Source organism: Thalassophryne amazonica, chromosome 3, assembly GCF_902500255.1.
Source record: "Thalassophryne amazonica chromosome 3, fThaAma1.1, whole genome shotgun sequence".
NCBI classification, from domain to species: domain Eukaryota; kingdom Metazoa; phylum Chordata; class Actinopteri; order Batrachoidiformes; family Batrachoididae; genus Thalassophryne; species Thalassophryne amazonica.
The window spans coordinates 102,293,296-102,318,192 of record NC_047105.1 but is presented as its reverse complement, the minus strand read 5'-3'; the positions used below and the strand labels follow the sequence as shown (position 1 = coordinate 102,318,192).

At 40.3% G+C, this 24,897-nt stretch overlaps 1 protein-coding gene and 1 long non-coding RNA gene across 5 annotated transcripts in view; one reads left to right on the top strand and one right to left on the bottom strand.

The window, feature by feature from the left end:
* LOC117507333 (chemokine-like protein TAFA-4) overlaps positions 1–24,897 on the top strand; it is a 218,096-nt gene that overhangs the window by 48,359 nt on the left and 144,840 nt on the right. For 3 of the 4 annotated variants that reach the window (XM_034167175.1, XM_034167178.1, XM_034167179.1), the window contains exons 2-3: positions 7,702–7,833; positions 15,607–15,722. In XM_034167175.1, coding sequence (XP_034023066.1) covers positions 15,608–15,722 — 115 coding nt within the window. In that variant the 5' untranslated portion in view covers positions 7,702–7,833; position 15,607. The remainder of the gene's footprint in view (positions 1–7,701; positions 7,834–15,606; positions 15,723–24,897) is intronic. The other variant, XM_034167176.1, reaches the window with a different exon arrangement.
* Positions 14,639–24,499, bottom strand: LOC117507334. The gene is made up of 3 exons (XR_004559687.1): positions 24,431–24,499; positions 22,849–22,850; positions 14,639–14,732 (listed from the first exon to the last, which is right to left on the bottom strand). It is a non-coding gene; the product is annotated as an uncharacterized LOC117507334 (long non-coding RNA).

Below are 24,897 nucleotides of genomic sequence, written 5' to 3'. Positions count from 1 at the left end.
ACCCAATGCATTTGCACGTCACATATGATTTGAACATTGTTGGAATGAAAATATTTCCTATTAACAGTAACAAATTCATCATGCGATGGCGCCTTTATAGCAATATGTGTACAGACAATAGCTCTGATTACATTAGGAAAACTGGCTCTCACTGCAAATTGCGCTTTAATGTTGGAATGGAACGTATCTGGATGACATTTGGATGATTGCGTTCCACACAGCTGGCATGGCTCGGCTCAAGATTGACTGGTGCACTCCTGACCAATCGGCCAGCTCCCTGTTGCCAGGAACCCCAGCGTGGTCAGCACCTGTATGGTCACAGACATCTCCATGACTCCTCGCCATATTGCACACAAGGGCTGGCCGCAGTTCTGCGCACAACTCCAGTAACAGCGGCCTTAATCGAAAATGGCTTTTGAGCCAATTATCATCATTTGCAAGTAAATCCTTACGTTCCCTGAATACACTCTCACGTTGGATTACATCATTTGCAAGGTCCTCTAACAATACTAAGGCAGTCATTGTATTGGCAATATTGTATTGGCAGTCATTTACATCTACCCATATAATTGCAAACATGTGAGTGTGTTAATTTTTCTTAAGTGTGTCTCTGATGTGCACTCTGATGACTTCATGTTTTCACACTATTAACGGTTCCCATCATCACCCTTGTGTTGCCAGAGGAACAATAGCTGTAGAAACGTGTGCACGCCAGCCATCAACCTGGCGTGGCGAGATGCACATTTCCATGGTCGTTTCACTTTTGATACATCTGAACGTTAGCATGGAGACAGATGTATGCCACGTTTTTGTGTGTATGCAGCCTTTGTACATGAGGCCCCTGGTGTCTATTTGGATGGTTGCCATGTAGCACCCAGGATGGTTCTGTGGTGCAGTGTATGGTGATGCGCATCCTCCCAGACCTGATTGGATCATTACCTCAGTGTCTGTGGTGTATTTTTGGCCACAATTATCATTATGTGCTTTTAAAATACTAGGTTTTATTTATAAAAGTATCTGTACAATCATGACTGAAATGGTATAAATGTCCAAACCATAAAATCTGCATGTGCATTTTTTCACGAGTTGTAAAGCCAAGTGTGGTTCTCCTTTATGCAAGTCAATTGTCACAACATATCTCAGTTGTACATATGAGTATATGTATATGTGTATATGTGCATGAGTCTGTTTTCCAGTCTTCACTCGTCAATAGATGTAGACATTACCTCAAATCAACATTTGCATTTACAAGCTTCTTGTGTTTCTCACTCTAGAGACAGACACATTGGAGAACAATACAAAAATTGAAGAAGAAGAAGAAACACAATTATACCATTGTCAAACTGGGACATCAGAGAGAATATATTTGATTGTTAACAGATGAGAAATGTCAGTTAAGTACTTCAGATGCTGGATGACCCTTGTCTTCCCATGTAAATTAATACAACCCCAATTCCAGTGAAGTTGGGATGTTGTGTGAAATGTAAATAAAAACAGTATACAATGATTTGCAAATTCTCTTCAACCTATATTCAACTGAATATACCACAAAGACAAGATATTTAATGTTCAAACTGATAAACTTTATTGTTTTTGCTCATTTTGAAATTGATGCCTGCAACATGTTTCAAAAAAGCTGGGACAGTAGTATGTTTACCACTGTGTTACATCACCTTTCCTTCTAACAACACTCAATAAGCATTTGTGAACTGAGGACACTAATTGTGAGTGTCATGATTGGGTATAAAAGGAGAATCCCAAAAAGTCTCAGCTGTTCACAAGCAAAGATGGGGTGAGGATCACCACTTTCTGAACGACTGCATGAAAAAATAGTCCAACAGTTTAATAACAATATTTCTCAATGTTCAATTGCAAGGAATTTAGGGATTCCATCATCTACAGTCCATGATATAATCAGAAGATTCAGAGAATCTGGAGAACTTTCTACACGTAAGTGGCAGGGTCGAAAATCAACATTGAATGCCCGTCACCTTCGATCCCTCAGGCCCACTGCATTAAAAACCGACATCATTGTGTAAAGGATCTTACTGTGTGGGCTCAGGAACACTTCAGCAAACCATTGTCAGTTAACACAGTTCGTTGCTACATCTACAAGTGCAAGTTAAATCTCTACCAGGCAAAGAGAAAGCCATACATCAACAACATCCAGAAACGCCACCGCCTTCTCTGGGCCCGAGCTCATTTGAAATAGACAGACCCAAAGTGGAAAGGTGTGCTGTGGTCTGATGAGTCCACATTTCAAATTGTTTTTGGAAATCATGGACATTGTGTCCTCCGGACAAAAGAGGAAAAACACCATCCAGATTGTTTCCAGCACAAAGTTCAAAAGCCAGCATCTGTGATGGTATGGGGGTGCGTCAGTGCCCATGGCATGGGCAACTTACACATCTGTGATGGCACCATCAATACTGAAAGGTACATCCAGGTTTTGGAGCAACACATGCTGCCATCCAAGCAACGTCTTTTTCAGGGACGTCCCTGCTTATTTCAGCAAGACAATGCCAAGCCACATTCTGCACATGTTACAACAGCGTGGCTTTGTAGTAAAAGAGTGCGAGTACTAGACTGGCCTGCCTGTAGTCCAGACCTGTCGTCCATTGAAAATGTGTGGCACATTATGAAGTGCAAAATACGGCAACGGGGCCCCGGACTGTTGAAGAACTGAAGTCGTACATCAAGCAAGAATGGGAAAGAATTCCACCTACAAAGCTTCAACAGTCCTTCAACAGTTCAACACCTTTGCTTGAAACGTGTTGCAGGCATTTATTTCAAAATGAGCAAATATATGCACAAAAACAATCAGGTTTATCAGTTTGAACATTAAATATCTTGTCTTTGTGGTGTATTCAATTGAATATAGGTTGACGAGGATTTGCAAATCATATTCTGTTTTTATTTACATTTCACACAACGTCCCAACCATTGGAATTGGGGTTGTATTTACTCCATTAAAAGTCCACTCTAGTCAAACATGTAATTTTCATACAGTCGCTATACACCTCCAGGAATGTGGTATTTTGCACACAATGACATACTGTGTGTGTACAGTTTTCACTCTATGACTTTTTGTCATTATCATTATCTCATGGAATGATGTGCATTTGTTCAAGAGTTTAGGAAGCATTTTTTGTGAAAAGACAACATAAAACATGTTATATGTGACAGTTTATTTTTATATGTGTTCAAAGAGCACTTGACTACAGAGTCCAATTGGCAAAGAGAAAACTACATACTTAGTATTTGAAATGGGGTGCATGGGGTATAATTTGTTCTGAGTTTTGATGAACATGTTCCCACATTTGATTAATTTGTGCTCACAAGACAAATAAATTAATTTACTTAAATTCAATTACGCTGTACATAATTGTAGAAGTCCATAAAGCTAAGTTCATTCCACCTGCCACCTGCTTAAAGCATTTGTTCTTGGTGTTAGCTGAATTTTTAATTACGCTTTAATTTAGCTTGGGGATGAGTTACTAAGACATGTTGATAATACTTGCTTTGCAAGGGATTTTTTTTTCAGTGAAAGGCAGTTAGTGAGGATATTGAGAATACTTGAAGCAGGTGCAATGAACTTCATGCTTTGTGAAGACAGGCTGGTCTGCTGAGCTGGCTTTCTACATATACATGTATGAAGTGTACACCAACTAATCTTGTAGCAAATTAATTATAACATGGGAATGAATTCATCAAAGCTTGGGAATTAATGAGCTAAAGGAAGAATTCAAGAAAATATGGGGCCAGATGAATCAAATTGTGAGAATAGATTCATCAAAACATGGGAATGAATTAACGAAGAAAAGGGAATGCACTGGGGCCAATTCACACATAACATGATTGAAGCATATAGCGCACGAAGGAGGAATTGCATGCTATTCATGTAAAATCATAGCTCCCTCCAACGCCTCGTACACCTGTCGCTATAATTATTCGCACACACCAGTGGCTGAAAGACAGAGAGTGCCCTGTGAGAGCCCATTCAATCCCTCTCACGGCAGGTGTTGGCCAAATTTAGGCGACACACATGAACATCCAGCACTGCTCACTTGATTCTTAGAAAATGTGTGGCCATTTGCGCTGTCAGCACAAAAACAGTGAGCAGACAATCACTTTAGAGCTGGATGTGAAATTTGTGCCCCCACAACTGTGGTGTTGCAAAAAGCAATACACATTTGGTGCATGTGTCTCGCACATGTGCGCATGTGTTGCGCCCCCCGAAACACATGTGGCGTATGTGTGTTTTGCGGCTCCCCCTACACATGTGGCGTGTGTGGGGGAGCACACTTGCATAAAATGCTTATATGTATGTACAGACATGAACACATGCAGGGTGGACAGCCATGTCTGAACACACACAGCACAGGGAGGTGCCTCCCAGCTGCTGACCAGAACAGGACGTGTCACATTAAAAACACAGAGACCACAGCCAGGACAGGTATATTAATAAGTACTACACTACCTACATATGCAATTACATTATAGATAACTAAAAACATGATCACATAACACAGAAACAGAGTGACACTGTGTTTGTGCTGAACTGACAGGGGGTGTGGCCAGCAACAACAGCAGCTGTTGAGATCTCTGGTTATGAACGTCACTGTTGGGGAACACCTACCATGTTTGGCCGGACATGACCTTATGACTGCCCACTGTGACACGCATGTTTATGCTTGCTGTCCTCACATGGACATACATGACAAACATATATCGCTGTTGCGACTTGTTGCAGTGAGTGAGCACACGGCGCGCACATTGACAGGTTGTCCCAGGTGAAATGGACCATCAGATCATAACATGCAGCGGGCGATCTGAATGTCACATCATCCACGTGAGCTGTGTTCCACATAACGCGGTGTCTGTCCTGCAGCGCTCCATCCACAGGACCCATGTCCAGCCGGCTGGACACATTGGGGCAGCAGATGTGGAAGTGATAAGAGCGCACTACTTCATTCATGTCTATGACCATAGGTCATCTACAGAGGAACAGACGGCTCATACTTGTATTGTTCACTTGATTAGAGGGATTCAATAAAATGCGATGTTTTTATGGTGTGTGGTTTTATTTTTTAAATACATTTATCTTCTTATTTATTCCAGGCATTTTACGCACCTTTTATAGGGCAGTGATGGTAGTGCAGTGGTAAAGTTCCTGTCTGTTAATTAAAGCTTTGGTAAATTGCAGGTTCGAATCCTGTGGTGGCATGTATTTTTTTTTCCATAGCAGCTGCGCAATGCGGTTCCACACGCTCTAGCTGCTCGCACTGTGTTCCTGCTGCGATGGTGTCATACACGATCGTGCGCGTGCACGAAACCATTGCAACCGGATTGTTCATGCCCGCCCGACTATGTGTCCCTCCCGACGTCAGCTCGATGTTATCATGCGAGCTGTGTTTTGCCGTGATTCTCCCTGATTCCTTCTTATTTGTGCTATGTGTGAAGGGCTCCTTAATCATGTGGTAACAAATATGTTCAAAAATGAGAACAAATTTATCAAAATATAGGAATGCATTAATCAAAAGGTGGGAATGAATTAATCAAAACATGGGATCAAAATAATTAAAATGTGTGAACAAAGTCACCAAAAAGTGGGAACAGTTTAATAAAAATGTGCAAATGAATTAAAAAAACTAATGAATCAAAACATGGGAAAATAATAAAAATGTGTGAATACAGTCATCAAAAATTCGAAACAAATTAATCAACATATGGGAATACATTAATCAGACAGGGGTGGTGGCCAGTGGCTTGTGCACTTCGTTGCAGTGCGTAAGGTTCCAGGTTCCCTGTAATGTGGAGAAACACGTCAGGAATGTAATGTGGAGTTGCATCCAGAAGATCATCCGGCATAAAACTTGTGTCGATTTAACAGGCAGATTCACCTCGGATTTGCTGCGGCGACCCTGAGTGAAACAAGGGAGCAGCCGAAGGGACTTACTGTGGGAATGGGAATGCATGAATCAAAACATGGGAACAAAGTAATCAAAAGACAGGAATGCATGAATTAAAATGTGGCAACAAATTTATTAAAAATGTGAGAATGAATGAATGAAAATACATTAAATAATATACAATTAAAAATACAAAAAATAATCAATATGTAATAATATGTTAATCAAAACATGGGAGCAAAATAAAGTGTGGGAAAGTATTAATCAAAATGTAGGAATAAATTAATCAAAATCTGGGAATTAATTAATGAAACAGTGGAAATAAAGTAATCAAAACGTGGGACTGAATTGAAGAAAACATGGGAACTATCCAACCATCCATTATGTAAACCTGCTTATTCAAGGGGCCCCAGCTGGAGCCTGTCCTGGGGGTACACCCTGGGCACATCACCAGTCCATTACAAGGCTAACGCAGAAAGCCAGACAAACTCTTTCACCTTCTCACTCACAACTGTGGTCAAAGTTAGAGTCTCCAGCTCAGTGAACCTGCATGTCTGTGGATGTAGGAGGAATCCGGAGCAGCTGGAGGGAACCCACACAAACATGGGGAGAACATGGAAACTCCTCACAGAAAGGACACATGGGAACTAATTAATCCAAATTTGGGAACAAGTTAATGAAAGCATGGGAATGATGAATTAAAATGAAATGTGTGAAGACATCTGTTTGCATGCAATAGTATTTTGAGCACTCCATGTAGCACTCTCTGTCTCTCTCTCTCTCTCTCTCTCTCTCTCTCTCTCTCTCTCTCTCTCTCTCTATATATATATATATATATATATAAGTTGATGAAAACTGATGATGAAAGTTGATGAAAACTGCTACAAAACAAACAAAAAACTAGACAAAGAGTATATTGCAGTTTGTTTGAAAATGAAGGATGACTGTTATGACTGTTAGCAGATTATATATATATATATTATCTGCTAACAGTCATCCTTCATTTTCAAACAAACTGCAATCTAATCTTTGTCTAGTTTTTTTTTTCTAGCAGTTTTCATCAACTTTCACACAGCTTTCTTGCTGTTAGTTTCTCTCCCAGCAGGGGGCAGTGGCGCTACACTGAAGGCTCAGTGGAGGCTTGTGTGGAGCTGACACATTCCCAGGAAGTTTGTGAGCATAACAGAACACTGAGCTGAATATCAATGAGTCGTGATGAATAATGAAGGTTTCGAGGAAGGAGAACATTTTGTCATTAATGTGAATCTGTTGTCTTTCATTTAGTTTGCAAAGTTAGTCCCTTTGTAAAGAGAGGGTGTGTTGACACACACTTATGGAGGAATGGTAATTTACAGTGTGTGTGACAGCGGGCAGAGGTGCACGCATCAGAGCTGTCATTCATCTGTGATTAGGGAGAATCTCTCCTGCTGTCCCCTGACTGGTTGAATTTACTTTCCAAACAGCGTGTGTGCACGTGTGAAGAGCTTCACAACATCATCTGATGTGCTGACAGTGAATGTTTCCGCTGCAGACTTTTTTTTTCTTACCCCTCATTTGAAGTTGCACTGGGTATTTAGTGTGTACGAGTGTTTGTGTGACAGAGGAAGTGGAGTGCTGGAGATCACATTCAGCCTGGGGGTAGGTGAACCCACTGTAAACAATGTCTGGAACATAGTTGAGGCCTTTCCATCTCATGGAGACACTTTGTAGGAAGCCACCAGAGGCCGCTGAGGAAGCTCGGGGCAAACTGTCCTCTCTGACCGAGAGTCTTTGTGCCTCTTCCCTCCAGAGGCTTCTTGTGTTTGAGGTGAGGAAGAGGAACGAGCAAGAGGAGTGGAGGTGTGAGTGGATGCAGAGATGGCTGATGCATAGAGGAGCAACCCAGCAGAAGACGACGCAGACAAAACACAGACAATAACAGGTGAGACCAGTTTAGTCATCGAAAACAAAAATACAGCATCTGAACTACAGCCACAGTGATATGACAGTCAACTCATAATATTGGCATTTATCATATACCTATAAATGATACGCCAATATGATTGGATAAAACACTAAAGAATAAATAGCAATACACCCTTTTCACGGACGGGTAATATTTTTCATACCATCCAAGTAATCAGCCAATCCGGACAGCGGAGCGGCGCCACGTCGAAGAGGCGTGGTCAGAGGAACTGTGAAATACTGTGAGTCACTATTAATAATTTCTTACGTGTCCAACCTCGTAGGTTGATCGTTAAAATTAAATTTGTTAGTTCTAAAAGCCATCATAATTATTTATAGGAAAAAGTTCTATTTTTTTTTCTACTAAGGTTTGAACTTTGAGTGTTTACACAGGAGATAAAAGTGAGAAAATGTTAATGCCTGTTTGAGAAAAGTGTATAAAGTGTGTAGTGAGGGGTTTTACAGCCTTAAAACATCTATAATAATTGTAAAAAATAACGCTGACTACTTTGCGGATTTCGCCTATCACGGGTTATTTTTAGAACGTAACTCCAGTGATAAAAGAGGGACCACTGTATATGATAAAATCGTTATCAAGTTGTTTTACCAATGAATATGGCTTTTTACACCCTTCAGAAATCCATACAACATTTATCATTTGTAGGTATATGATAAAATACCTTCAGAATATGATATATGATAAAATACCCTCAGAATACCATACATATGGTTTTCTTCAGGGTGTATAAAGCCATATTCATTGGTGAACTTGATAACTGATAATATGAGCCTTTGGGTATCGCCATTGTTTTTGCAGACATGGAAACTTTTATTTTACCAAATAAACAATGCAAAAAAAAACAACATTTTGGCTGTTGGAAATGGTGTCATTTTGTAATTTATTCAGCAGAAGGTGCTCCAGTGGAATTATTTACAGTGGTGTCAAGCATAGCTGGGACCCCCTTTTTATATCTTGGTTGCTTTAGTTACAAGCAACAGAGGAAATTTATTTTTATTTTGTCATTTATTTTCAGTTACAGTGGGTTTTTTTTTTTACAGCGACAGACAAGTGGGCACAATGCCACCAGCAAGGCGGGCCAAAATAGATGAGAAGTCTATTTTTTGCAAATGCTGGACGATGTGACACGCATACTGCCAAAATGAGTGACAGCAGTGTGACGATAGTGTAATGTATGTTATTTTTTATATGTGAATAAATGAATGAATGAATGAATGAATGGTTTATTCGGACCACAGAAACATACACAACAAAGAGAAAAAAGAGAAGAAAAGATAACATAATATGCATACAACTTAAAATACAATCTGCCATAAGCCTACAGCATTCAAAACGAATATGCATATACCAATACTGTAACAACTTACGTATATTTCTGGATTATACATCCAGTTTAATCTAGTCCGAAAAGGAGTGGGGGGAAGTAAAAAACTTATTTATTCCCACTCCCTTTTTCAACCACTTTAATCACTTCAACTTAAAGGACACAATCCAAATGCTACAGAGCAAATTACATTTACAATATAGCAACACATAAAGCACAAAACTCATCTTTCTTTATCAGACACATATCTAGAGAACATCATTTCTTTATATTAATATTTAAACTAATTAATATTTGGGACATCGTTTGTGTTCCTCTGTCAGATTATTCCATATTTTAGGTCCACAAATAGAGCCACGGAAACCTTTACTGGTCGTCCGAGCACCAGCAATTTTAAAATGATGCAGTTATTTATAATAAAGTTTATGTTTAAACTGTGAAACATCAATCCTCAATTATGTTTCTTTGCCATTAGGGTTTGATAACAAAATGTTAGGAATCATTGCCATTTTTCATTGTGTAGATTGGCAGATATATCTTTTTATCTATTTATGTTTTTACTTTTACTCTCTAATATCAGTATTCCGCCCCCCCGCCCCAAATGGACATATTCCAAAATATGACCTCAACAATTTTAGAAATCTGATGGATTGCAAGACTTTGGGAAGTCATCAAAGCCCACATTCTGGGCTATATGCTTATACTGTATCTGCTACTATAATGCTACTAATATTTGACTTCAGAGCTTTTTTAAACACTTTGAGAAACACTTTTCAGTTAGAATATGTTATTAAAAGTGCACTGCCTTTGTTTTTTTATTTTTCTTTGACATGACTATAATTTTATTTATTAGCCTTTAAATAGATGATTCATAATATGACATTGCCAGTATGATCAAAATTTGCATTACCTAGAAAAAATTATTAATATTTGCTCTGAAGGGGAAAATTTCAAAAGAACAGATGACCTTGAACTACCCATACAGATAGTGATGTCATTAATCACATGGGGGCTTCCCTGACTTGTGTGAGGGATGCTGGGAAGCCCACGGCGACAGCCAGTCGGAGATGTGTGGTAACATCAGCTGGCTACTCGCTTGAACGAAATAATCCAACATGCCGGAAAATGTTCCGAAAGAGTTTATTTCTGTATAAATCTAGTATGCTTCTCATATATTTTGCAAAGGTTAGTGAGAAAGAAACACTTCTAAATCTAAAAATGTTTTTGAAACCAGATAACACCTCTGAAGTGATTTACAAGACATCTTATGCATGTTTGTGTGCACTCCCTGTGTACACAAGTCAAAGGTGGTTTCTGGTCATTTCAAAACCTCAAGCATGCACATATTCACGCCCTCCTGAAGACAGCATTAAAAGGAAAAATAAAATATTAATTATGGAAGTCCTTTCCAGATAAATATGTTCTCTTCATGAAAATGAGCTATAATTTTAAAACACATTACAGAAATAAACCACCATTTAATGTTGGGATTTCAGTAGAAACAAAATTTTATCAGTTTTGTGACATTTGAACGGCTGTACAGCTTTAATTTTATGTGATATTTTAACAGTATATTCACCGGCCACTAGGGGTCCTTCACAGCCCACCAGTAGTCTACAGACCACTCCTTGAGAAAGGCTGCTCTACAACCCTTGGCAATAATTATGGAATCACCGGCCTTGGAGGATGTTCATTCAGTTGTTTAATTTTGTAGAAAAAAAAGCAGATCACAGACACAGAAATCATTTTTCAAGATGATAATGCATCTTGCCATAGAGCGAAAACTGTGAAAACATTCCTTGCAAAAAGACACATAGGGTCAATGTCATGGCCTGCAAATAGTCCGGATCTTAATCCAATTGAAAATCTTTGGTGGAAGTTGAAGAAAATGGTCCATGACAAGGCTCCAACCTGCAAAGCTGATCTGGCAACAGCAATCAGAGAAAGTTGGAGCCAGATTGATGAAGAGTACTGTTTGTCACTCATTAAGTCCATGCCTCAGAGACTGCAAGCTGTTATAAAAGCCAGAGCTGGTGCAACAAAATACTAGTAATGTGTTGGAGTGTTCTTTTGTTTTTCATGATTCCATAATTTTTCCTCAGAATTGAGTGATTCCATATTTTTTTCCCTCTGCTTGGTCTAAAAAAGTAACCGTTACTGACTGCCACAATTACAACCCCTGGCAAAAATTATGGAATCACCGGTCTCGGAGGATGTTCATTCAGTTGTTTAATTTTGTAGAAAAAAAGCAGATCACAGACATGACACAAAACTAAAGTCATTTCAAATGGCAACTTTCTGGCTTTAAGAAACACTGTAAGAAATCAAGAAAAAAAGATTGTGGCAGTCAGTAACGGTTACTTTTTTAGACCAAGCAGAGGAAAAAAATATGGACTCACTCAATTCTGAGGAATAAATTATGGAATCACCCTGTAAATTTTCATCCCCAAAACTAACACCTGCATCAAATCACATCTGCTGGTTGACATTGACCCTATGTGTCTTTTTGCAAGGAATGTTTTCACAGTTTTTGCTTTATGGCAAGATGCAATATCATCTTCAAAAATGATTTCATCATCCCAAAACATCAGAAAAGTGTCCAAAATATCAACGTAAACTTGTGCATTTATTGATGATGTAATGACAGCCATCTCCCCAGTGCCTTTACCTGACATGCAGCCCCATATCATCAATGACTGTGAAAATTTACATGTTCTCTTCAGGCAGTCATCTTTATAAATCTCATTGGAATGGCACCAAACAAAAGTTCCAGCATCATCACCTTTCCCAATGCAGATCCGAGATTCATCACTGAATATGACTTTCATCTAGTCATCCACAGTCCATGATTGCTTTTCCTTAGCCCATTGTAACCTTGTTTTTTTCTGTTTAAGTGTTAATGATGGCTTTCATTTAGCTTTTCTGTATGTAAATCCCATTTCCTTTAGGCGGTTTCGTACAGTTCGGTCACAGACATTGATTCCAGTTTCCTCTCATTCATTCCTCATTTGTTTTGTTGTGCATTTTCATATTTTGAGACATATTGCTTTAAGTTTTCTGTCTTGACGCTTTGATGTCTTCCTTGGTCTACCAGTATGTTTGCCTTTAACAACCTTCCCATGTTGTTTGTATTTGGTCCAGAGTTTAGACACAGCTGACTGTGAACAACCAACATCTTTTGCAACATTGCGTGATGATTTACCCTCTTTTAAGAGTTTGATAATCCTCTCCTTTGTTTCAATTGACATCTCTCGCGTTGGAGCCATGATTCATGTCAGTCCACTTGGTGCAACAGCTCTCCAAGGTGTGATCACTCCTTTTTAGATGCAGACTAACGAGCAGATGTGATTTCATGCAGGTGTTAGTTTTGGGGATGAAAATTTACAGGGTGATTCCATCATTTATTCCTCAGAATTGAGTGAGTCCATATTTTTTTCCTCTGCTTGGTCTAAAAAAGTAACCGTTACTGACTGCCACAATCTTTTTTTCTTGATTTCTTATAGTGTTTCTTAAAGCCAGAAAGTTGCCATTTGAAATGACTTTAGTTTTGTGTCATGTCTGTGATCTGCTTTTTTTCTACAAAATTAAACAACTGAATGAACATCCTCCGAGGCCGGTGATTCCATAATTTTTGCCAGGGGTTGTATGATTAAAAATTAAAGAAGCAATATCGATCCTTTAATAATGATCCTTCCGCAGGTTCACCTACGGAAACCTTGTTATGACAAAATTATAGTCAAAATTATAACATCTCATTTACAGGTGTAAATTCTATCTACCATGTTTGAAAAAGTTCACAACACCCCAGATGATGATCAGATTACATACAGTGCATCCAAAAGTATTCACAGTGCTGCACCTTTCCCACATTTTATGTTACAGCCTTATTCCAAAATGGATGAAATTCATTTTATTTTCTTAAAATTCTACACATTATACACACAATTCTACACAATTATAGTCAAGTCAAAATTATAACTTGAATGTGTTTGGGGGTGTTTTTTCACAAGCATATTTGAAATCCTACAACTGAATGTCTGAACATGTCTAAACCCACTGCTTTAAGCTAATGTGGGCCTGAAAGAGCTTGTTTTAGACTTGTGTGACATATGTCCCATAAGTTCATATTATAATCAGCCTGCAAGATATACCCACTGAGGTAGTGTGTTTTCTGTGTAACATGTCCTCACAATCAGGAGAGAGATGAATTTTAGGTGTGTGAAAAGCAGCACCTTCTGCTACAACTCTCAGCTGTGTCATATCTGTTGTGTGGGCTGCTGAAGAGGAGGTACTGCTGGCCCACCACCACCAGAGGGCACCCTGCCTGGAGTGCGGGCTCCAGGCACCAGAGGGCGCTGCCGCCTCACAGGAGCAGCCGGGGTGACAGCTGACACTCATCACCTGTGACAGCTGTCACCACTCATCTGATCTGCATCGGTATATCAGCAAAACGTCATCTCCACCTCTTTGCCGAGATAACGTTCTACCTGAAAGGTAATATCCTCAGCCTGACTGCTTGATAGAAAGCCTTTTTGTTGTGATTTTTGTGAGTGATAACAGACTTTTTCTCCAACGAGAGGTGGAGGTAGCTTCCCTGCCGTGCAGATTGCTGGGTGCAGACGCACCCACGTTTAATTGTGTTTTTGTTCCTCGCCAGCAGTACCAGGTCCGACACGCGGAGGCAGTGGCCACCTGGGAGTTCGGGACTTGGCGGCTCCAGTATTCCCGGGGTCTGGTGGCGGAGGAAATCGTGTGGTTCCGGTTCTGCTTTGGACAGGCGTCTCCTATCTTCGAGCCTGCCCACACGACACCTTGTAATTTGACCGCTGATCTATTGTGGAATCTGTTGTGTTTGTTGTGCACGTTCGCAACAGTAAAGTGTTGTTATTTGACCTATTCTATTGTCCGTTCATTTGCGCCCCCTGTTGTGGGTCCGTGTACTTACACTTTCCCAACAATATCCAGATGTTTGCAGATGACACTGCCATTGTTGGATGCATCAGGGATGACAGAGAGGAGGAGTACAGGAGTCTAATGAGGGATTTGGTGCTACACAAATCATCTACAGCTCAACACCTCAAAGACAAAGGAGCTGATCATTAACTTTGGGAAGTCCAGAACAAGATTGCAACCCGTTCTGATTGAGGGAGTTGAGGTGGAGGATGTGGATTCCTACAAGTACCTTAGGCTGTGGGTGGACAGCAAATTGGACTGGACAACTCACACCAACCACCTATACAGGAATGGAAAGAGCAGGCTCTACTTCCTGAGGAGGCTGCAGTCATTTAACATCTGCAGGGAACTCCTGTGGATGTTCTACCAGTTCGTAGTAGCCAGCATCCTCTTTACACCATAGTGTGCTGGGGGAGGGGGGGCAGTGCATCAGGACACATCCAGGCTGGACAAACTGATCAGGCGGGCTGGCTCTGTGGTTGGCATGATGCTGGACTCTCTGGTGATGGTGGCAGAGAAGAGAACACTGAACAAACTGCTGGACAATATGGATGATGCCAGTCACCGTCTGCACACCATCCTCAGCAACCAGAGGAGCTGCTTCAGTCACAGACTGCTCCTTCCCAAGTGCAGGACCAACAGACTGAAAAACTCCTTTGTCCCTCAGACCATCAGACTGTACAAATCCTCACTCAGGGGGAGGAGGAGTAACAAGAAGACAGAGGACGGGAAGGAGAGGAACAGTAGCAGCCAGTAAACCAGTAGCGAGCAGTATCTCTGGTGCTTACATTTATGTATTTATATTTATATTTGCAAATTGGTTTTTACTTTCACTTTGATATTCTGTGTGCTTCTTACCCTGTGTGCTGCTATATAATGCTGTTGGAACCCCAATTTCCCTGAGGGAGTCTACCCAAGAGATTAATAAAGTTCTGTCTAATCTCTAATCTAATCTAATCTAATCTAATGTCATCTCTATTTAAAAGAATACACTAAGACATAAAACGTTGAATTTAATTGATAAAGTTACTGTAACTTCTTCCACATAACATTGTCAGTTAAGTGCAAAACAATATTGTAGTTGAAATTAATTAAATCAAATGAAATATTATTACTTAAATCCCTAAAATTAATAATTGCAAGTATATTGAAAATAACAGTATTAATTACATTTAAAACCCCTGTGTTTCATTTCTTAGAGTGTAGGCACAGAAACAGGTCCTACAATCTTTTATATCAGTTAGCCAAAATCAAACTAAAAGTGGAGGTTCATAAAAAAGTAAAAATTTAAAATAATGTTTGTGGTGTGTTATTCTTTGCATGTCGTTCTCTGTCTCAGCTTTCACTTTGTTTCTGCTGCTTCTGATTTTTATTTGCCGATGCTGTGTTTCATTCTAACCTCTTTTCATGCTCGCTTCCTTGTTGCCCCCGTCTCTACCCCGTGACTCTCTCAGGATGAAAATGTGGAGGAGGTCAGCTTGGCCTTTGCAGGTGGCCTTCCTTGTTGCCTTGGTGATGCTCTTCATTGGCCCGGTGTCCGCTGGCAACCGTAACCATCGAGGACCGACAGGTACAGCAGGTCTCGCTCAGAACCCCACTCCAACAGCACAAGAAGTTAATTACACTGTCACTGCAGAGGCACACTGCACGTTTCCTGAGCCTGTCACGGACTGAGCCGTCCCCACCTTGGGGGAAGCCGCTGACAATTCCGTCCCTCTTTATGACAGGATGTAATCTAGACATGACCTCATTTAGGGCTATTGTATAAACACACGCCTTTGAAGCGATCGAGCCCGTGCAGATACAAATGGTACTTAAACTGTCATGAGCTGTCAACACAGACAGATCGGTACAGCTGTGATGTGATCTGTTTAGGCCACATGCAGACATGCAGCACGCCAGAGCTGACACCGTCATTCACAGCGCTTTACAGCTGCTATAAAATGCACCATCAAAGGTGAAGGAAGTTCATAACATCTCATTTCCAGGTGTAAATTCTATCTACCATGTTTGAAAAAGTTCACAACACCCCAGATGATGATCAGATTACATACAGTGCATCCAAAAGTATTCACAGTGCTGCACCTTTCCCACATTTTACGTTACAGCCTTATTCCAAAATGGATGAAATTCATTTTATTTTCTTAAAATTTTACACACAATACCCCATAATGACAATGTGAAAAAAGTTATTTTAATTTATTTTTGCAAATTTATGAAAAAAAAAATCAGAAAATCAGACTAAGAAATCACATTTACATAATTATTCACAACCTTTGCCATGAAGCTCAAAATTGAGCTCAGGTGCATCCTGTTTCCACTGATCATTCTTGAGATGTTTCTACAACTTAATTGTACTTCACCAGGGGTAAATTCAGTTCATCAGACAAGATCTGGAAGGGCATACACATGTGTACGTATAAGGTCCCACAGTTGACAGTGCATGTCAGTGCACAAACCAAGTATGAAGGCAAAGGAATTGTCTGTAGACCTTCACGACAGGATTGTCTCAAGGCACAAATCTGGGGAAGGGTACAGAAACATTTCTGCTGCATTGAAGGTCCCAATGAGCACAGTAGCCTCCATCATTCATAAATGGAAGAAGTTCAGTTCCACCAGAAGTCCTATCCATCTAAACTGCGCGTTTGGGGGAGAAGGACCTTAGTCAGAGAGGTGACCAAGATTCTGATGGTCACTCTGTCAGAGCTCCAGCATTCCTCTGTGGACAGAGGAGAACCATCTAGAAAGACAACCATCCCTGCAGCAATCCACCAATCAGGCCTGCATGGTAGAGTGGCCAGATGGAAGCCAGTCCTTAGTAAAAAAGATGATGAAGATGAAAGATGAATGCACCAATGTAGAGACATCCTGGTTGAAAACCTGCTGTTGACCTCAGACTGGGGCGATGATTCATCGTTCAGCAGGATAATGACCCTAAGCACACAACCAAGATATCAAAGGAGTGGCTTCAGGACAACTCTGTGAATGTCCTTGAGTGCCCCACCCAGAGCCCAGACCTGAATCTGATTGAACATCTCTGGAGAGATCTGAAAATGGCTGTGCCCCAGCGCTCCCCATCCAACCTGATGGTGCTTGAGAGGTGCTGCAAAGAGGAATGGAAAAAAAAAAAAACTGCCCAAAGAGTGCGTCAAGCTTGAGGCATCATATTCAAGAAGACCTGTGGCTGATTGCTGGCAAAGGTGCATCAACAAAGTATTGAGCTAAGGGTGTGAATACTTATGTCCATGTGATTTCTTACTTTTTAAAAATGTTTTAATAAATTTGCAAAATATATATATACGAGGTCTATTAGAAAAGTATCTGACCTTATTATTTTTTTCAAAAACCATATGGATTTGAATCACGTGTGATTACATCAGACATGCTTGAACCCTCGTGGGCATGCGAGAGTTTTTTCACGCCTGTTGGTTACGTCATTCGCCTGTGGGCAGTCTTTGAGTGAGGAGTCGCCCACCCTCTCGTCGTTTTTTCATTGTTTAGGAATGGCTCAGAGACTGCTGCTTTGTTTGATAAAATTTTTTCAAAACTGTAAGGCACAACTGAGTGGACACCATTCGATAAATTCAGCTGGTTTTCAGTAAAAATTTTAACGGCTGATGAGAGATTTTGCTCTGGTAGTGTCGCTTTAAGGACGGCCCACAGCGCCTGATGGCGATCTGCGCTTCGAGGCGGCAGCGTCTCACCGTTTCAAGTTGAAAACTTCCACATTTCAGGCTCTGTTGACCCAGTAAGTCGTCAGAGAACAGAGAACTTTCAGAAGAAGTCGGCATGAGGAGTTTATTTGGACATTCCATTGTTAATGGCCATTTTGTAATGAAAGAACGTGCGGGCAGAGTCGCATATCGGGCCGGACCCGACCGCGGGTGGTCGCGATAGGAAAAACACCTCCGTTGGAAACCTTAACGGGCAAGTTGGAACATGCCCAAGCTGTTAAACAATTTCTGTTACTCACTTGTTGAAAGCCATCAAAAGCTGCCTGAATTTTACAAATGGTTTTCAACACGGAGGTGTTTTTCATGTCGCGGCGCACACAGATTTGCCGAGTCGTCACAGAAACAACTCGGCGAATTTGCGCGCACGTCTTTCATTAAAAAATGTCCTTAAACAGTGGAATGTCCGCATAAAGTCCTCATGCCGACTTCTTCTGAATCTTCTCTGTTCTCTCACGACGTCCTGGGTGAATTAAGCCTTAAATTAGATGTTTTCAGCTCGAAACAGGCCGACGACGGCGCCTGGAAGTGCTGCACGACGTCCTGCTCTGTGGGAAGTCCTTACACCGACAGAAACACCCCATAATCTCTCATCAGCCGTTAAACTTTTCACCGAAAACCATCTTAATTTCTCGAATAGTGTCCACTCGGATATTCCTCACAGGTCCAGAAAAAATGTTGATAAAGCAACACAAGCCGTCTCGAGCAGCGTGTGAAACAAAGGAATTCAGCCGAGAGGGCGGGACCACATCTCACTCAAGGCCTGCCCACAGGGAAATGACGTCACCGACGTGTGAAAAAACTCACGCATGGACACGAGGGTTCAAGCATGAATGGTGTAATCGCACATCATTCAAATCCATATAGTTTTTGAAAAAAATAAAAAGGACCTATACTTTATTGACAGCCCTCGTATATATATTTATGTTGTCATTATGGGGTGTTGTGAGTAGAATTTTGAAGGAAAAAATTAATTTACTCCATTTTGGAATGAGGCTGTAACATAAGAAAACGTCTAAAACGTGAAGCACTGTGAATGCTTCCTGGATGCATCATACAGCAAAACAACATACTTTTCCTTTCAATATTTTATTGCAATTCTTTGTCCAACAGAACAGTTTCAAAGATGAACTGAACAATTGGTCTTTAAATGTTTTACACAAAATCACAAACTGATCAGCTGTTCTAGAGGTGTCCAACAGTTTGAGCGCCACCATTTTATTTTTTTATGGCATCAAATCAAATTGCACAAATTCTGACTTAATTTGCAAAAGAACAACCTCTCAAAAAAACCAAAACAAAACAAAACAAACAAACAAACAAAACAAAACATATATATATACAGTGGTGGGTACACTTCCGATAATCCGATAACAGATAATTATCGAAAATAATGTTTTCATTATCGGATTATCTTTTTAGATAACTTTAAAAACCATTATCGGACCAATTATCTTCTGATTAATTTTTGTCCGGTAACTTTTAGACCAATAAACAAAGTTGAACAGCGGCAAGCACTTTTTAAATTTAAAATCAGTTCAGCACCTACCTGTTAAAAGTTTTGTAACAGATGGACAATCATACCCTCTGCTAACAGAAGAGAGCTGCTTCTATGAAAAGCATCTCTATCCTCTGTAGACAAAGGCGAAAAGGCCAAAAAAAAAAAATAAATCTTGAACCCTCGTGCGCATGCGTGAGTTTTTTCACACCTGTCGGTTGCGTCATTCGCCTATGGGCAGGCTTTGAGTGAGCACCCCCTCGTCGGAATTCTTTTGTCTGACTTCTTCCTGAGAGACTGGCGCTTTGCTTGATCAAAATTTTTCTGAAATTGTAAGGCACATCCAAGTGGACACCATTTGAGAAATTCAGACGGGTTTTGGTGAAAATTTTAATGGCTGATGAGAGATTATGGAGTGTTACTGTCGCTTTAAGGACTGCCCACGGAGCCGGACTGCGCGCCACGCCCCGAGCCGCCGTCGTCAGCCTGTTTCAAGCTGAAAACTTCCAAATTTAAGCCTCTGTTGACCCAGGACGTCGTAAGAGAACAGAGAAGTTTCAGAAGAGGTCAGGATCAGCAGTTTATCCGGACGTTCCACTGTTAAAGGAGATTTTGTAATGAAAGACGTGCGGACGGATTCGCACGTCGCCACCCAGCCACTCATGGCGCGGCACCACAGAAAAACACCTCCGTGTTGATAACCATTCGTAAGATTCAGCCGGTTTTCGATGGCTTTCAGTCGAGTGAGTATCCGAGAAAATGTTTAACAGCTGGGCATGTTCAAACTTGTCCTGTAATGCTTCCAACGGAGGTATTTTGCTGTTATCTGTAACTTCCGATACATTTTTGGGTGGTTTATTGTTTTATTTTTATCGAAGATAACTTTTCAGTTATCTGATTATTTGTTATCGAAGGTTTGGTTATCTGTGCCCACCACTGTATATATATATATATATATATATATATATATATAAAACAACATATAACATAACATGATAAAGTAAAATTAAAAAGTTCATTACAAGTCCAGGTACTACTAAAATAAAACAGTAAAATCTAAAAGCTGTATAATAATTGGTAAAAACAGCAATATGCAAATAATAAAAACAAAATAGCAGTAAATACTAAATACTACCCGTGCAAAAAAAAAAGAAAAAGAAAAAAAAAAGAGAGTTATTCCTCAGAGTAATAACTGCTTGAACAAAACTGTTTTTATATTGATTTGTTCTACACCCAGGGGTTTTGAACCTGCAACCAGAGGGGAGAAGCTGACACTCAGTGTGCACTGGATGAGAACTGTTATTTAAAACTGAACTGGTTTTGTATTTAAGCTGTCTTATGTACATAGTCTCCAAGCTGACCTGTGGCACATCAATCAGCCTGCTGGACCACTTAACAGTTTGATTTAAAGAGCTTTTGTTTTTCAAAGAGAGGTTCCCAAAGCAGGCTGCTAGTGCAAATAATTAGCCAGATTCAATAAAAGCGTGACAAAACAGGGCGATGATGGATTTGTCAATGTGGAAGTGGCTCAGCTTCCTTAAACAAAACAGTCGCTGCAAGACATTTGCTGGTGTTGTCTTATCAGCCACTGTAACTATGAACATCTGCATCAGATGGATGCACGTTATTTTATAGCGTTGCCAAAAATAAAATCTCACCAGAAGTCGCTATTGACTCTCATAAATGTCACTTGGTCAGCATCCTGTTCTCCTGAAGGCTGGATTTTTTTTTTCTTTGTTTTTCTTTTTTTGTGTGTGGAGTGGGGGGGGGGGGGGGGGGGGGGGGGGGAGGACTATATAGTTTATATTTATTTATTTGCCTTTTTTTGTAATTTTCTATTATTCAACTAATTACAGATGGACCACTTTCTGTGGAATAAAAGGTGCCACATTTGTCAATAAGTAGGACGTTTAGTCATTAGGGAAGGTGAAAAAGTCTCTAAATGAGGTGACAAGTTGTTAAATTGTCAACTGAATTGCCACAGAACAGCCGATACTCAGCGACACACACTTTTTTTGTGCCCATCCTCTGACTTACTGAAGTAAAACTGATTTGTGTTGTTTCAATTAAATTGCATTATTAAAGATGGAATCCATTATTTTGTGCCTTATAATATTTTTATTTAATTCATGTCATGTTTTAGAGATTTGATTTCAGTTTGAGGAGAAAAACATCATTTAAAAACAATTTGATGTCACGAAAAGCAAAACATCTTAATCGTGAACGGAGAAAAAAATGAATATCTTAATAATAATGAATTATTAATCATGAACAGTGACAGATTCCCACCCTAGTTTGAAGTGCATATTTCAGGTTCATTTTGTTTTTCATTCTGTCAAAACTAGAATTAATTTTGGCTTTGAAATCGTGCTGTGACAAAAAAAAAAAAAAAGCACTGACAGCGGAAAAAAAATAAGTTGATGTGTAATTTGTAATTCAGATAAATGTGTTAACCTTCAGAGGTGTGGAATACTTTTGCAAACTACCGTGTCTTTAATTTCCATAAGTCATTTGAACAGGTCACACAATCGTCAGACCACCAAATCGCGGATGCTCTTTTATTAACATGTCTTTGGGGCTTTTCTAAGTTATGCTAATGTTTTGTTGCAGACAACCTCCCGAGAAATGTTGTTCTCGCTCTTAATTATGACAGTTTCCTTAATTATGTCTTGGTTTCTTCACTCTTGCTGCTCGGGTTTTTGCAAAGTGACCTTTATGTGGCACCGAAATGCTACCAGCATCCAGTCTTCGCAGTGAGTGATGGTATTAGTTTCCTTTTGACAGGGAGGAGGCAGCCGGCTTACGGCGGGGACACTGCTAATTGCAGACCTTGTGTATCGTGAAGGTCATCGTGGAAGCCGACCCCCCTCTTCTGATTTCACTCTTGCTGTGTAATACACCAGATGACTCACTTCCAAACAGACTGGTGCTTTTGACTGGAAGAATTCTACTAATTGGTGGAAGTTTAGACGACTTGTTGGCTGTGAATACCGTCATGACATAGACACACAGAGGTTTGAGGCTGTAAAATAATTGGCTGTACATTCTAACTGCCAGATACACTATTCCCCTCCTGATTTCTATAACTGTGTTCTTTTGTTGGCAGACCATTGAGGAATTCATTTGATCCACATTGCAGGCGATGTGCCATTTTTTTGCCACATGGTGGCTCCAGAGGTCAGAAAATGCTCTGCAGGAACTGTTTCAGACAGAAATAGTCTGTGCAGCTCTCATATAGGCACGAACACGGCGGACGATTCATCTTAAATATATATATATATATATATATATATATATATATATATATATATATATATATATATATATATATATATATATATATATATATATATATATATATATATATATATATATAAGACAACCAACACAACTCTAAAGGAGTTTCTGAGGCTGTGATTGGAGAAACTGTGCACAGTGCAGCTTTTCATTGCTGCACCACCATTCACAGCTTCATGGTGTAGTAGAACAGAAAAAGGATTTTCATAGAAGAAAAATAGGCCAGATCCAGGCTTTTGTCTCTCACGTGCCTTCTAGCAAACTGTTGCTGAAATTTTGAGATCTTTTTGAGCAAATCCTTCTCTGTATCACACCACCATGAAGTTATAGAACTGGTGATGCAAAATACACTGTTTCTTCAGGCAACCACAGAAGCCAGTAATTTCTTCTGAGTTGTCAGGGTGTCTTGTTGGCTTCCCTCACTGATCTTCTTCTTGCAATGTCTCTCCCTTTTTGAGAAGTGCTGCCTCCAGACAGATTTACCCTACAGTACCATCGTGTTTGTATTTCTACCGGAAGACTCAATGGGTTAAAGGAAAATATTTATTACAGAGGTAGATACAGAGTTGTAATTTTGATGTGGCCCCAGTACCCATTTCAGTGGTGGGATGAGCCGAGATGATCTTGAATCCTGCCGATAGGGCAAACAGGGGGTGGAGCCTATCCACCTCTGACAGACATAGACCAGCTAAACAAGCCTATAGTCTGTATTAATTTCAGAATGATTTTAATGGCTTAAAAAGCATCATCTATTACTGAAATATAATGATTGGCCAGTAGCTTGGGACTCTTATCCCCCTGCTTTGCAGTAGTTACAGAGAACATTTTTATTGTTTGCTTGTTGCATCTTGTCCTATAGATGATAATGTTCAAATTACTATAAATCATAAAAGGCAATTGGCCTTTTGTTTTTGATGGTGCTTTTTTGCTGATCTTTTATTTGTATCTTGACAAATTGTAATTGCCAAATATCTTATCTTAGCAGTGGCAGAAGACTCATCCTGTCTTACACCAATAAGCCTGTCTGCACCTCAGGAACTCATGGGCAATTTCTCCACCTGAAAAGTGATTTTTGGTGTCTTTTTCTGGCTTGTGATAAGTCTGCTCTGGGGTAGGACTTTCTGAGATGCCCTGAATAACTGTTGAGCAAGGCTTAATGCTGATTGGACATTAACTCATGTGGGAGAAGACAACAACCACAACAAGCACCAAGCCACACTAGCAAAATGATAACAAGAGCAGAAGAACCAAAACATAAGAGTAAGAGCATGGGCGAGGAGGTACAATCATTGTTAGAGTTCTTCGTGATGGAGGGAATCCAGCAAGGATTCAAGTCTGAAGCTGTCACACAATTATTACACCACTGCATACATAGCTACATGAGTCTGGTGGATCTTCAACACAATGGAGATACAACAGTGGAGAAGACCAATTTCAGGGCCATGTTCCAACATAACACCTTAACTATCAAGTCAGGTCTTATATGGAAGAATTTGCTGGTCCCACAAGTTGATGAATCCACCACACTATAGAACCACCTTGGGTCTTGGACGGCAACCACGGAGGCAGGCAACTGGCCCAGCCCCACTTCTGTATGGTAACCATCTATCTGCTGCAGCTAGGTGAAATGTGGGCATTAGGTTGGTCTTTTTTAGCTACTGGAATCATTAACAGAGAAGTGGCAGAGAAGAGGACAATGGCCAAACTGCTGGAGATTATGGATGATGCCAGTCACCCTCTGCACACTGTCACCAACAACCAGAGGAGCCTCTTCAGCCACAGACAGCTCCTTCCCAAGTGCAGGACCGAACAGACTAAAAACTCCTTTGTCCATCAGACTGTACAACTTCTCACTCAGGGGGAGGAGGAGTAAAAAGAAGACAGAGGACGAGAAGGAGAGGAACAGTAGTAGCCAGTAAACCAGTATTGATCAGTATGTCTGGTATTTATATTTGCAAATTGTTTTTTTTTTTTACTTTCACTCTTGATACTCTGTGTGCTTCTTAAGGCCCCCTGACAATTGCATGACTTTGATCCACGCACTTCCACGCACTCTGCCGTGCACGAGAGTAAACTCGTCTCAAACTTGTAAACCATTGTAAACTGTGCGCAGCGTCGTGCAAATACGCAAACAAAATTTAGAAATGTTCAAAAAAAAAAAAACCCACTGCGTGTGAGTGCAAGTGATTGCATCAGAGCACAGCTCGTCTGAACGATTA